The 15122-nt window shown below is 41.6% G+C and overlaps 1 protein-coding gene across 2 annotated transcripts in view; it reads left to right on the top strand.

Annotated features, from left to right (window-relative positions):
• The window catches only part of ABCG2 (ATP binding cassette subfamily G member 2 (Junior blood group)), a 71739-nt gene that overhangs the window by 26525 nt on the left and 30092 nt on the right, over nucleotides 1-15122 (top strand). For both annotated transcript variants that reach the window (XM_060187788.1, XM_060187789.1), the window contains 3 exons: nucleotides 4813-4964; nucleotides 9189-9293; nucleotides 10496-10743. In XM_060187788.1, coding sequence (XP_060043771.1) covers nucleotides 4813-4964; nucleotides 9189-9293; nucleotides 10496-10743 — 505 coding nt within the window. The remainder of the gene's footprint in view (nucleotides 1-4812; nucleotides 4965-9188; nucleotides 9294-10495; nucleotides 10744-15122) is intronic.

Genomic DNA, 15122 nt, shown 5'->3' with positions numbered 1-15122 from the left:
ATCAGCTGAAAATGGTGAAGTCACCATTTTTTATAGCTGAGTAATATATATATATATATATATATCACAACTTGCTCAGCCACTCATCTGTTCTTGGGCACCTGGGTTGCTTCTAGGCTTTGGCTATTACAAATTGTGTGGCCAAGAACATATGTGTACACAAATCTTTTTGGATAGTTGTGTTAGGTTCCTTAGTATATATCCCCAGGAGAGGAATTGCAGGATCATAGGGTAAGTCCATTTCTAGCCATCTGAGAGTTCTCCAGGCTGTTCTCCACAGAGGTTGGAACAATTGACATTCCCACCAGCAGTGCAGGAGGGTTCCTTTGACCCCACACCCTCTCCAGCATTTGCTGCTGTTACCTTTTCTTTTTTTTAAATTTATTTCTTTATTGGGGAATTAATGTTTTACATTCAACAGTAAATACAATAGTTTGTACATGCATAACATTCCCCAGTTTCCCATTTAACAATACAACCCCCACTATGTCATTTATCATCCTTCATGGACCTGTATTCTCCCCACCCACCCACCCCAGAGTCTTTTACTTGGGGGCAATATGCCAATTCCATTTCAGGTTCTACTTGCGTTTTCTTTTCTGATCTTGTTTTTCAACTTCGGCATGAGAGTGGGATCATCCCATATTCATCCTTCTGTTTCTGACTTATTTCACTCAACATGAATTTTTCAAGGTCCTACCAAGATCGGCTGAAAACGGTGAAGTCACCATTTTTTATAGCTGAGTAGTATTCCATTGTGTATATATACCACCACTTGCTCAGCCACTCATCTGTTGTTGGACACATGGGTTGCTTCCAGGTTTTGGCTATTACAAATTGTGCTGCCAAGAACATATGTGTACACAGATCTTTTTGGATGGATGTGTTGAGTTCCTTAGGATATATCCCCAGGAGAGGAATTGCAGGGTCATAGGGTAGGTCCATTTCTAGCCTTCTGAGAGTTCTCCAGACTGTTCTCCACAGAGGTTGGACCAATTGACATTCCCACCAGCAGTACAGGAGGGTTCCTTTTACCCCACACCCTTTGCAACATTTGCTGCTGTTACCTTTTCTGATGTATGACATTCTCACAGGAGTGAAGTGTTATCTCGTTGTTGTCTTTATTTGCATTACTCTGACAATCAGAGACTTCGAGCATTATTTCTTGTGTTTCTCAGCCTTTTGGATCTCTTCTGTGGTAAATATTCTGTCCATGTCCTCTCCCATTGTTGGATGGGGTTATTTGTTTTCTTGTTGTTGAGACTTGCATGTTCTTTATATTTGTTGGTTATTAAACTCTTGTCTGATGTATGGCATGAAATGATCTTCTCCCATTCTGTAAGGGGTCTCTTGGTTTGGGTAGTAGTTTCTTTAGTTGTACAGAAGCTTTCTAATTTGATGTAGTCCCATAGGTTTATGCTTGCCTTAATCTTCTTTGTAATTGGATTCGTCTCATTGAAGATGTCTTTAAAATTTATGCCGAAAGGAGTTCTGCCAATATATTCCTCTAAGTATCTGATAGTTTCTGGTCTAACATACAAGTCCTTGATCCACTTGGAATTTACTTTTGTATTTCTTGAAATATAGTGGTTCAGTTTTATTCTTCTGCATGTTTCAACCCATTTTTTCCAACACCATTTGTTGAAGAGACTCTGCTTTCCCTATTTAATAGTCTGAGTCCCTTTGTCAAAGATTAGATGTCCATAGGTGTGGGGGCTTACTTCTGGGCTCTCAATTCTATTCCACTGGTCAGTGTGCCGATTCATGTTCCAGTACCAAGCAGTTTTGATGACAATGGCCCTATAATACAATTTGAGATCTGGGAGTGTGATGCCTCTAGTTCTGTTCTTTCTTCTCAAGATTGTTTTGGCAATTCTAGGTCTGTTCTGGTTCCAGATAAACATTTGTAGCATTTGTTCTATTCTCCTAAAAAATGTGTTTGGGATCTTGATGGGGATAGCATTAACTTTGTAGATGGCTCTGGGTAGTATATTCATTTTAATGATGTTAAACCTTCCAACCCATGAACATGGAATATCTTTCTACTTCTTTGTGTCTTTTTTGATTTCCTTGAGTACACAAGTCTTCAGTACACAAGTCTTTCACTTCTTTGGTTAGGTTTACTCCTAGATATTTTATTGTTTTTCTTGCTATAGTAAAAGGAATTTATTTCTGGATTTCAACTTCTTCTAACTTAGCATTTGCGTAGAGGAATGCCACTGACCTTTGAAAGTTAATTTTGTAGCCTGATACCTCACTGTATTGCCTGATGATTTCCAAAAGCTTCTTGCTAGATTCCTTAGGTTTTTCTATGCATACTATCATGTCATCTGCAAATAGGGAGAGTTTGACTTCTTCTCTTCCAATCTGTATGCCTTTAATTCCTTGCTCCTGCCTGATTGCTATGGCAAGAACTTCCAACACTGTGTTGAATAGCAATGGTGATAGTGGGCAGCCCTGTCTAGTACCTGATCTGAGTGGAAATGCTTCCAGTTTTTCACCATTGAGTATGATGTTGGCTGTAGGTTTGCTATATATAGACTCGACTATCTTCAGGAATTTTCCATCTATTCCCATTTTTTGTAGTGTTTTGATCATAAAGGGATGTTGTATTTTGTCAAAGGCTTTCTCTGTATCTATTGATATGACCATGTGGTTTTTGGTCTTCCTTTTGTTGATGTGGTGGATCGCATTGATTGATTTACGTATATTAAACCAACCTTGAATGCCTGGGATAAACCCCACTTGGTCATGATGAACAATCTTTTTAATATACTGCTGTAGCTGGTTGGCTAGAATTTTGTTCAGTATTTTTGCATCTATGTTCATCAGAGATATTGGTCTATAGTTTTTTTTTTTTGGTTGTGTCCCTGTCTGCTTTTGCTATCAGAGTGATGTTGGCTTCATAGAAGCTGGAAGGGAGTATTCCAGTGTCTTCAGTCCTATGGAAGACTTTTAAAAGTAGAGGTATTAGTTTTTTTTTTATTTTTTTTTTTTATGGTATTTGTAGAATTCATTTGTAAAACCATCTGGTCCAGGACTTTTATTTTTGAGAAGATTTTGGATAACTGTTTCAATTTCATTAGCTGTGATGGGCCTGTTCATGTTACCTACTTCCTCTTTACTTAGTTTTGGAAGTTGGTAGGTATCTAGGAAATTGTCCATTTCTTCCAGGTTCTCTAGCTTGGTGGCATATAGTTGTTCATAGAAGCCTCGCATGATATGTTGAATTTCTGCAGTGTCTGTTGTGATATCTCCTCTTTCATTTATGATCTGAATTATTTGGGTCTTCTCCCCTTTTTGTTTTGTGAGCCTGGCTAAAGGTTTGTCGATTTTGTTTACTCTTTCGAAGAACCAACATTTACTTTCGTTCATCTTTTGTATGGTTTTCTTAATTTCAATGTTATTGATTTCTGCCCTAACTTTAGTGATTTCTGTCCTTCTGGTTGCTTTAGGGTTCCTTTGTTCTTCTAGGTCTTTAAGATGTTCAGTCAGGCTGTTTATTTGTGCTTTTTCTTGTTTCCTAATGTGTGCTTGTATGGCTATGAACTTCCCTGTCAGTACTGCCTTAGCTATGTCCCAAATATTTTGATAGCTTGTGCCTTCATTTTCATTGAATTCTCCACACATTTTGATTTCTTCCTTTATTTCCTCTTTGACCCAGTAGTTGTTAAGGAGTGTACTGTTGAGCTTCCACATTTTGGGACTCTTACTAATCTTTTGTTGATTGTTAAGTGTTAGTTTAATTCCACTGTGGTCTGAGAAGACTCTTGGGATGATTTCAATGTTCTTGAATTTGCTGTTGCTGTCTTTGTGTCTTTGTGACCCAACATATGGTCTATCCTTGAGAATGACCCATGTGGACTTGAGTAAAATGTGTATTCCAGTTTCTTGGGATGAATGGCTCTGAAAATGTCCAAAGTTCTTGTTTTTCTACCTCCTCATTTAGCTCCCTCATGTCTTTATGGATTTTCTGCCTGGGTGATTTGTCAAGTTGACAGAGTGGGGTGTTGAAGTCCCCTACTATGACTGTGTTGCTGTTAATACATTGCTGTAGCTCTTTCAGTATATGTTTGATGTATTTAGATGACTTCTAATTGGGTGCATAGATGTTAATAATTGTTAGGTCCTCTTGATTGACTGTTCCACTGAGCATTAAGTAGTGTCCATCCCTATCTTTTGTAATTTTATTTTTAAAGTCAATCATGTCTGATATGAGAATACCTATTCCTGCCCTTTTTGTGGCCTGGCATATTTATTTTAATTAACTCTTTTTTTGCAACCATGGTTTTCACTAGGGCTCAGTGCCTTCACAACTCCACTGCTCTTAGCAGTCATTTTATTTTTTTCATTTTCCTCGTCTGTCTTTTTGCTAGAGGATGAGAGACAGACTAGAGACACCTGTAACAGTGCTCTACTCATGAAAGAATATATGTATATTTATTGTTTTAAAGAGAGAGAGAGGGAAGGAGAAAGAGAAGGTGAGAGAGAACCAGAGCATCACTCTGACGCATGCAGTGCCAGCAAGTGAACTAGGGACCTCATGCTGGAGAGTCCAGCTCAGTATCTACAATGCCACTTCCTGGGATGCAGGAAGCTGTCTTTACTAATTATCTGCATTCCTAATTGATTCAGACAGCCAGCTGAGCACACTTTGAATGATAATAGCCTTGGCTCTCTTGCTGGTTAAGATGAGAAGCCAGCTAGAGAAAATCAACTTGCTGTGGTAGAATGATCTAGAGGCAGCAGTGAAGTGTTCTGTGAGCACGTGCAGGTCTTGTTCAGTGACTTGTATTTTCCCTTCTAATGTAGGATGTCGAGACAGGGACGGACCATCATCTTCTCCATCCACCAGCCTCGCTACTCCATCTTCAAGTTGTTTGACAGCCTCACGTTACTGGCCTCAGGAAGACTCATGTTCCATGGGCCAGCTCAGGAGGCCTTGGGCTACTTTGAGACAGCTGGTATGGTGGGCTTTCTCTTCCAGAATGAGCTTCACTCTTAGAATCCTCAGAGTGCAGAGAGGGTTGGTGGGAGGGTTGTTTGGTCTTTGACCTTCCTGGTTATGTTTGGTCAGTTGTGACAAAATTCCAGCTTGTGTATTTTGCTTTGTTCTGTTTTGTTAACTAGAGCACCACTTAGTGCTGGCCATTGGGAATTGAACCTGGGACCATTGGAATGCCAGTCCTGCCTCTAGATAGTACTCCCATAGTGCTGTCTCTTTAGCCAGCGGCTAGACATTTGATTTACTTTCCAACTTTGGGTTGCTATTTCTCCTTCTTTCCTGTCCTGGTTGTGCATGCGTTAGTATGAATGCATTCTATTAGGCCGCTTCCCAATTCTGGTGACCTTTTGACCTTTTCCTTCCTTTTACTTAATTTTTTTTTTTCATATATATTTTTTATCGTGGATTACTGCTCAGCCCTGGCTTATGGTGGTTGGGGAATTGAACCTGGACCTCATACCATGCATGAGACTCATTTGTATAAATACTATGTTATTTTCCCCAACTTCTCCTCCTCCCCCCTTTTTTCTTTTTCTTTCTTTTGTTTTCTTTTTTTCTTCTTTATTTTAGAGACAGAAAGGCAGAGAAAAAGACAGTGAAAGAGTCTACAGAACTGAAACTTCCTTCAGTATGTTGGAGGCCTGGATCAAATCCTGTTGTGCACATGGCAATGCAACGCACTATCCAAGTGAGCTATTGTGCCAACCTCTCCCATGAGTTCAGTGAACATATCTGGGTCTTTGCCAGCTGAATGTTTTTGGAAAGACCCAAGGCCCACAAGACATTTGTTTTCCTGAGCACATACAGACCAGCCTTTTTCTTTTTTTCCTCCTTGACTGAGATTTAGGTCTACTTTGAAGAGTCAAATTATGAGAGTTACTTAATTTTAATAATGTTAGAGTCAGATGTAGTGCTGAAGAGGCTATGGATGCCTTCCCAGATCACACAGAGGCTAATTGTGAGTATGATTTCAGTGGCCTGGCATTTCTGGACAGCCTACTTTTATTTAAAATGGACAAATATGGCATTTTTTAAAAATTTATTTATTAATGAGAAAGATAGGAGGAGAGAGAAAGAACCAGACATCAGTCTGATACATGTGCTGCCAGGGATCAAACTCAGGACATCCTGCTTGACAGTACAATGCTTTATCTACTGTGCCACCTCCTGAACCACCAAATGTTGTAGTTTTTAAGTAACTCAGTCTGCTTCACTTTTAGAGATTACTGAAAATGGTTGTCAATAAGGCTTCATGGTTTAAGTTTTCACCAGCTGTCTATCTTAATTTGTTCCATGTGATTTCTCCTATTTACAATGACTTGTGGTGGTTGTGCAAAAGATTTCCATGCCTGAGGCTCCCAGGCCCCAAGTTTAGTCTCCAGGACCACCATAAGCCAGAGCTGAACAGTGCTCTGGTAAATTGAGCCTTTAAAATAGTAAGGTAATGGGGCTGGGTGGTAGAGCAGCAAGTAAGGGCACATGGGGCGAAGCGCAAAGACCGGCGCAAGGATCCTAGTTCAAACCCCAGGGCTCAACCTTCGGGGGCGGGGTGGGTGCTTCACAGGTTGTGAAGCAGGTCTGCAGGTGTTTATCTTTCTCTCCCCCCTCTCTGATTTCTCTCTGTCCTATCCAACAAAAATGACAACAATAACAACAGCAAAAACAACAACACCGATAACAAGGGCAGCAAAGGGGAAAATATGGCCTTCAGGAGCAGTGGATTCGTAGTGCAGGCACCGAACCCCAGTGATAACCTTGGAGGCAATTAATAAATAAACAAACAAATAAGATAATGAGATGAGATACCCTGGGTCTAAGGGGGGCTTACATAACCCAATTCTACACATGATGCCATAATTAACTAGAGGTGGGTAGTGCTCTGGTGGGAAGAAAAAAAGAAGAGAGAGGAAGGAAAAGAGATAGAAGGGGAAAAGAGAGTAAGAAAAAATAAAGGAGGTGAGAGAAGAAAAGGAAGGAAAGGAAAAGGGAGGAAAGGAAAGGGAACGGTTGGAACAGAAGCAAATGGCAGCTAAGAAATAAGGGGTTGTGTGGTGGTGCACTGGTTGAGTGCACACATTACTGTGTGCAAGGACCTGGGTTCAGGCCCCTGGTCCCCACCTGCAGGAGGAAAGCTTTGCAAGTGGTGAAGCAGTGCTGCAGGTGTCTCTCTGTCTCTCTCCCGCTCTGTCTCCCCTTCCTGCTTGATTTCTGTCTGTCTTTACTCAATAAGTAAAGGTAATTTTAAAAAGGGAGAGAGAAAAAAATAAGATACAGAAGCAAAACAGTTCCCTTGGGTAGTGCGCTGCTCTGCCATGTGTGTGGCCCAGGTCGGAGCCTGGTCCCCCATTGCATTGGAGGAAGTTCTGGTGCTGGTGGCCTTTTCTTTTCCTTGTCTCTGGCTCTAGCAGTAATAGTCACCCAGGGTCACCAAAGTCCCAGTGACAGCAACAACCCAAAACAGTAAAAGCTGCAGCCCTACTTGAAGAGACTAGTCAAAGTCCTCGCAGCACCAATCCTGAACTACTGAGGTCTGTCAGTATTTCCTGTCAACTTTGGAAGTTAGCAAGTTCAGTTTGAGAAATTTGACCTGATGGTGAACTCAGTCCATCAATAAGTAAGGAACATGGCCAAGTAAGCAGTTGCTCAATAATACTAATAATAACAATAATAATGCAGATATGTGAAGTTTAGAGCACTTATAGAGTTACATTTTAAAATATCACTGGGCTGGGGAGGCAGCATAATGATTATTCAACAAAGACTCTCACACCTGAGACTCTCAGTTCCTAGGTTCATTCCCCAGGAAGAACAAGAGGGAGTTGGGCGGTAGTGCAGCAGGTTAAGCATAGGTGGCACCAAGCACAAGGACTGGCATAAGGATCCTAGTTCAAGCACCCGGCTCCCACCTGTAGGGTAGTTGCTTCACAAGTGGTGAAGTAGGTCTGCAGGTGTCTTTCTTCCTATCTCCCTCTCTGTCTTCCCCTCCTGTCTCCATTTCTCTCTGTCTTATCCATCAATGATGGCATCAATAACAACAACAATAATAACTACAACAGTACAACAACAAGGGCAACAAAGGGGAATAAATAAATATTTTTTAAAAAGAAAGAAATAGAAGCCAACCAACCAGGTTGTGGCTCACCCAATAAAAAGCTCCATGAGTTACATCAGAAAAGGGAACAGCAGCAAATGCTGGAGAGGGTGTGGGGTCAAAGGAACCCTCCTGCACTGCTGGTGGGAATGTCAATTGGTCCAACCTCTGTGGAGAACAGTCTGGAGAACTCTCAGTAGGCTAGACATGGACCTACCCTATGATCCTACAATTCCTCTCCTGGGAATATATACTAAGGAACCCAACACACCTATCCAAAAAGATCTGTGTACACATATGATCTTGGCAGCACAATTTGTAAAAGCCAAAACCTGGAAGCAACCCAGGTGTCCAACAACAGATGAGTGGCTGAGCAAGTGGTGGTCTATATATACAATGGAATACTACTCAGCTGTAAAAAAAAAAATGGTGACTTCACCGTTTTCAGCCAATCTTGGATGGACCTTGAAAAATTCATGTTGAGTGAAATAAGTCAGAAACAGAAGGATGAATATGGGATGATCTCACTCTCAGGCAGAAGTTGAAAATCAGAAAAGAAAATAGAAGTAGAACCTGAAATGGAATTGGCATATCGCACCAAAGTAAAAGACTCTGGGGAGGGTGGGTCGGGAGAATACAGGTCCATGAAGGATGATAGAGGACCTAGTAGGGGTTGTATTGTTATATGGGAAACTGGGGGATGTTATGCATGTACAAACTATTGTACTTACTGTTGAATGTAAAACATTAATTCCCCAATAAAGAAATAAAAAAGCAAAAAAAAAAAAAAAAAAAAGCTCCATGAGCAATGAAGCAGTATCATATCTTCCTGTCTCTTTCTTTCTCATACTGTCTATCAAAAATAAAGGAGAGGGGAATAAAATGACTACCAGGAACAGTGGAGTCATATAGGCAGTGAGCCCCAGTGATAACCCCGGGGCCAGAAAATATAAAAAGGGAAGAGGAGGGTAATGGCAAATGGTGTCTCCATAGTCCCAGCCCCAGCATGCACCCTCATTGCCTACAATGCAGCGAATCCTGTTCCTTTCCTAGAAGATGAGGTTTGCAGAGCTGTGTTACCCTCTCCTGCAGGCTACCACTGTGAGGCTTACAACAACCCCGCAGATTTCTTCCTGGACGTGATCAATGGAGACTCCACAGCTGTGGCGCTGAACCAAAAGGAGGAGGCTGACGCAGGTAGGCAGGTCTGTCGGGTGCTCACTGTTCTTCAGAGTTACTCACCCTGAGTCGTCCTTTCTGGGGCACAGCACCACTCTCCTCACCCAACACCCTCACTCACCCAACCCACCCCATCCTGTCCACCATTTTTTTCATGGTTTATTTTAGAGAGGGAGAGACAAGGAGAAAAGGAGAGGCAGACATGCTGCTTCTCTGTGGTGCTGGGCTTTCAACCCAAGGCCTTGCACATGGTAAGGTGCATGCTCTAGAGGGTGAGTGCAGTCCTAGTGCCCTTATAGATAATCTTTGAAAGATCACTGTCCAGTGTAATTGGCTGAAGCGGTGTGATGTGGTAGCCCATCCAGTGCAGCTCTGGGGGTAGGAGAGGAGTTTATGGACGTCCACAAGCCAGTTAGCTATAGGCTAGTTTTCTCCTCTCCCATCACTCTTGGGGGAATTAAAATTTTTAAGACATTTTCTTATATCCCCATGAGAGGTGTCTGTGTACCAACTTAGATTTCCCTCCACTATTAACTGGGTCCCCAATGCCCTCTCTACCCCAACAACACCCCCCACCACCACTGCATCTCTGGAGGTGGTGCGGTGGATAAAGTGCTGGACTCTCAGGCATCAGGTCCTGAGTTTAATTCCTGACATTGCACGTGCCAGAGTGACGCTCTGATTCTCTTTGTCCCCTCCCTGTCTCTCTTTATTTCTCCCCTACCTCCCCCTCTCTCATTATCCATTTTAAGAAATAGAGTCCCTTGGCTCTGGTGCAGTAGACCACAGTCAGTCTTGTTTCCCCCCTGTGTTTTCTTTCTTTGTTTCTTAATTTCCACCCAAAAGTGAGATCATCCCATATGCATCCTTCTCCTTCTGCTTATCTTACGTCAACATGATTCATTCAAGTTCCATCCAAGATGTTTTTCTTTTTAAGTATTTGTTCATTTTTATGGGGATTGTGAGGGGGGTGCCTGAACACCACTCTGGCAAGTTCAGTGTCAAGTACGGAAGCCGTAGCCTTACACATGCAAGGCCTGTGCTCTGCCTGCTGAGCTACCCTCCCGGCTGCATTTCTATTTTCTGAATGTTTGACGCAATGATAGAATGAACTTTCTGTACTCAAGCTTTTGAATCAAGGTACTGGGAAAGAAAGGAGCTGCAGAAAAGTGAGTACATCTGCTGTTACTTAGCAGGTGAAGTGTTCCCTCTCTCCACAGCAAAGGACCTGGCAGAAGCTCCCAAGAGAGACACATCGGTCGTCAAGAGGCTAGCTGAGTTCTACATCAGCTCCTCCTTTTTCAGAGACTCCCAGGCTGAGTTAGATCAGCTCTTAGAGGTCCCCCAAAAGAAGAACATAGCCTTCAATGAGGTCACCTATGCCACCTCCTTCTGTCACCAGCTCAGATGGGTTTCCAAGCGCTCCTTCAAAAACCTGCTGGGCAACCCCCAGGCTTCTGTGGCCCAGGTGAGCTGCCCACTGCTAACTGTTCTGAGACTCCTGTCCAGTTGAGAGGCCCTGGTCCTAAGGTCCCTCCTGGGTCTTCTGCTTATCTCCTATCCCCCACCCCCATTCTATCCATTTCTTTCCCTCCATTTGGGATGTAAGATGGAAAACAGAATTAGGCTTTCAATTTTGGAAAACTTTTTTTTTTTTTTTTTTTTTTTTAGTATTTTTTAGGGACAAGCACTTTATTCAGAATTTTTATTGACTTAGATCTCTCTTGTAGGCATAACTTCATTTTTGTCTTTTTAAAAAATTTATTTTATGTGGTCCGGGAGGTGGTGCTATTGATAAAGCACTGGATTTTCAAGAATGAGGTCCTGAGTTCAATCCCCAGCAGCACATGTACCAGAGTGATATCTGGTTCTTTCTTTCTCTCCTCCTATCTTTCTCATTAATAAATAAATAAAATCTTTTTACAACAATTTATTTTATTTTTCCAGAGCATTGCTCAGCTCTGGTCTGGGGGTGTTGAGAATTGAATCTCAAAGTCTCAGGCATAGAAGTTTTACATAACCATTATCCTGTCTCTCTCCCTTATTTTTTGAAAAGGTTCTGAGAGGATAGCTCAGGGGCCAGGAGGTAGCACACCTGGTTCAGCACACGTGCTGCTGTGCACAATGACTTGGGTTCGAGAGCCCTGGTCCCCACTGAAGCAGGTCTGCAGATGGCTCATTCTCCCCTCTTTCCTCCCCATCCGCTCTTGATTTCTGTCTCTATCCAATAAATACACATTTTAAAACTCTTAAAATTAAAAAAAATTTACTAAGAGAAAAAAGGGGAAACGGGCGGTAGCGCAGTGGGTTAAGCACAGTTGACACAAAGTACAAGGACCTGCTTAAGGATCCTGGTTGGAGCCCCCCAGCTCCCCACCTGCAGGGGAGTCGCTTCACAGGCGGGGAAGCAGGTCTGCAGGTGTCTATCTTTCTCTCCCCCTCTGTCTTCCCCTCCTCTCTCCATTTCTCTCTGTCCCATCCAACAACAACGACATCAATAATAACTACACCAACAACAAGGCCAACAAAAGGGAATAAATAAATAAATAAATATAAAAAATAAATAAATAACTTACTCTTAAAAAGAGAAAAGAGAAGGATCCAGTGGCAGCTGTTTTTAGCTTAGGCAGGCTGTGTGAGGTGTTGGTGTCAGGTGTCCCTTTGAGAGAGAAAGCAGTCACAGGTTTGCAGACATGGCTGCTTTCTGATACAGCAGTCCTCTTGGATGTTGGGATCTGAATTTCATATGTATTTATGAACTGGGCATGAAATAACATCCTTTTGCATTCAAAGTTTTTTTTTTTTTCTTTATTTCATGAGCAGGGGAGATATCACAACTCCCCTCTGATGTGTTAGGTACTTAGGACTTGAACCTGCATCCCCAGGCATACAAAGCCTGTGCACTAGCCTCTGAGCCACCTCCCAGGATGCTCCTTGCTGCCCTCTTCCTCCCTCCCTCCCTCCCTCTATCTTTCTTTCTTCCACCTCCATTCATTAAAACTGGGAGAGCACTGGACTTGTGTGTCTCAGGTTCCCAGAATGATGCTCTGGCTTCTTTGTCTGTGTCTCAAGTGAAACTTTCTCATATGTAATAAATCAAATAAGTCTTAGCAAATAACACAGTAAAAAATATTCTTAGCTCATGGACTGGATACCAACAGATAGCTGGACAGGAGTGTTTGAGGGGCCCTGCTTGACCTGCAGGCCTCAGCCCCTGACCTTTGAGAGTTTCCTTCCTGTCTGGTGTAGAGACTTCACTGAAGTGTTTAAACTTGGAGCTCTTGTAATGTTTTACAACTTCCTCATGATAACATCTGCAGAGTCTTACAGCAGCACTTAGGGTTGAACTTCTCACACTCTTGAGACTTTGCTTCTGATAGTGCCATTAGCCAAAGGTTGGATTTGCAAGACTTTGGAGTGAATGTGTTGTCTATAAGAAGATTGGATGATCCTTCAGTGAGCCAGTCAGCTTCAAAAGCACTGCTTTATCTTTGGGAGATCTGCTAGTTCCACTGTTATATTTAACACCTGACTGTGGATTCTTTTTTACTTATTTTTTTTTGAGTTTTTAAAATTTCTTTATTGGGGAATTAATGTTTTACATTCAACAGTAAATACAATAGTTTCTACATGCATAATACTCCCCAGTTTCCCATATAACAATACAACCCCTACTAGGTCCTCTGTCATCTTTCTTGGACCTCTATTCTCCCCACCCAGCCACCCCAGAGTCTTTTACTTTATTGCGATATGCCAGTTCCATTTCAGGTTCTACTTGTGTTTTTTTTTTTTTTTTTTAAAGATTTTAAGAGAAAACCATGAACAATATCTGCAACAAATTTGATAATTGAAAAAAAAAAAGAATAGATTTTTGGAAAAATACTGCCTACCAAGAAGAATCAGAAAACCCAAGTAAACCAATCAGAAGTATGGAAATAAAAACAGTGACTTAGAAAAGAAAGCTCTCCCCAAAACAAAAGCTCTGGACCAGAAGGCATTACCAGTATGAGGAGAACTTAAAAATGTCAAAGCAGTGCGCTGATGAGATAGCTCACTTGGAAGGGCGCCTGCATTGCCATGTGTATAACCCAGGCTTGAGCCCCTGGCACAGCCCTTGGGAGTACTATGACAATGGAGGATGCCTTTGGTGCTTTTTTTTTTCCTTTTCTGATTTTTTTTTTTAATTGGGGAATTAATGTTTTACATTCAACAGTAAGTACAATAGTTTGTACATGCATAACATTCCCCAGTTTCCCATATAACAATCCAACCCCCACTAGGTCCTCTGAATCCTTCAGAGTCTTTTACTTCGGTGCGATACACCAATTCCATTTCAGGTTCTACTTGTGTTTTCTTTTCTGATCTTGTTTTTCAACTTCTGCCTGAGAGTGAGATCATCCCATATTCATCCTTCTGTTTCTGACTTATTTCACTCAATATGATTTTTTCAAGGTCCATCCAAGATCAGCTGAAAATGGTGAAGTCACCATTTTTTTACAGCTGAGTAGTTTTCCATTGTGTATATATACCACAACTTGCTCAGCCACTCATCTATTGTTGGACACCTGGGTTGCTTCCAGGTTTTGGCTATTACAAATTGTGCTGCCAAGAACATATGTGTACACAGATCTTTTTGGATGGATATGTTGGGTTCCTTAGTATATATCCCCAGGAGAGGAATTGGAGGATCATAGGGTAGGTCCATTTCTAGCCTTCTGAGAGTTCTCCAGACTGTTCTCCACAGAGGTTGGACCAATTGACATTCCCACCAGCAGTATAGGAGGGTTCCTTTGACCCCACACCCTCTCCAGCATTTGCTGCTGTTACCTTTTCTGATGTATGACATTCTCATAGGAGTGAAGTGTTATCTCGTTGTTGTCTTTATTTGCATTTCTCTGACAATCAGAGACTTGGAGTATTTTTTCATGTGTTTCTTGGCCTTTTGGATCTCTTCTGTGGTGAATATTCTGTCCATGTTCTCCCCCCATTTTTGGATGGGGTTATTTGTTGTCTTGTTGTTGATTTTGGCAAGCTCTTTATATATGTTGGTTATTAAACTCTTGTCTGATGTATGGCATGTAAAGATCTTCTCCCATTGTGAGGGGTCTCTTGGTTTGGGTAGTGGTTTGTTTTGCTGTGCTGGAGCTTTTTAATTTGATGTAATCCCAAAGGTTTATACTTGCCTTAGTCTTCCTTGTAATTGGATTCATTTCATTGAAGATGTCTTTGAAATTTATGCAGGAAAGAGTTCTGCCAATATTTTCCTCTAAGTATCTGATAGTTTCTGGTCTAACATCTAAGTCCTTGATCCACTTGGAATTTACTTTTGTATTTGGTGAAATACAGTGATTCAGTTTCATTCTTCTGCATGTTACAACCCATTGTTTCCAACACCATTTGTTGAAGAGACTCTGTTTTCCCCATATAATAGTCTGAGCCCCTTTGTCAAAGATTAGATGTCCATAGGTGTGGAGGCTCACTTCTGGGCTCTCAGTTCTATTCCACTGCCCAGTGTGTCTGTTCATGTTCCAGTACCAAGCAGTTTTGATGACAATGGCCGTATAATACAATTTGAGATCTGGGAGTGTGATGCCTCTGGTTCTGTTCTTTTTTCTCAAGATTGTTTTGGCAATTCTAGGTCTTTTCTGGTTCCAGATAAACATTTGTAGCATTTGTTCTATTCTCCTAAAAAATGTGTTTGGGATCTTGATGGGGATAGCATTAAATTTGTAGATGGCTCTGGGTAATATATTCATTTTGATGATGTTAATTCTTCCAACCCATGAGCATGGAATATCTTTCCACTTCTTTGTGTCTTTTTCAATTTCCCTGAGTAGTGACTCATAA

The sequence above is a fragment of the Erinaceus europaeus genome, chromosome 3 (genome assembly GCF_950295315.1).
Source record: "Erinaceus europaeus chromosome 3, mEriEur2.1, whole genome shotgun sequence".
Lineage (NCBI taxonomy): Eukaryota > Metazoa > Chordata > Mammalia > Eulipotyphla > Erinaceidae > Erinaceus > Erinaceus europaeus.
Note: the sequence above shows the minus strand (reverse complement) of the source record. Positions and strands in the feature narration are given on the sequence as shown.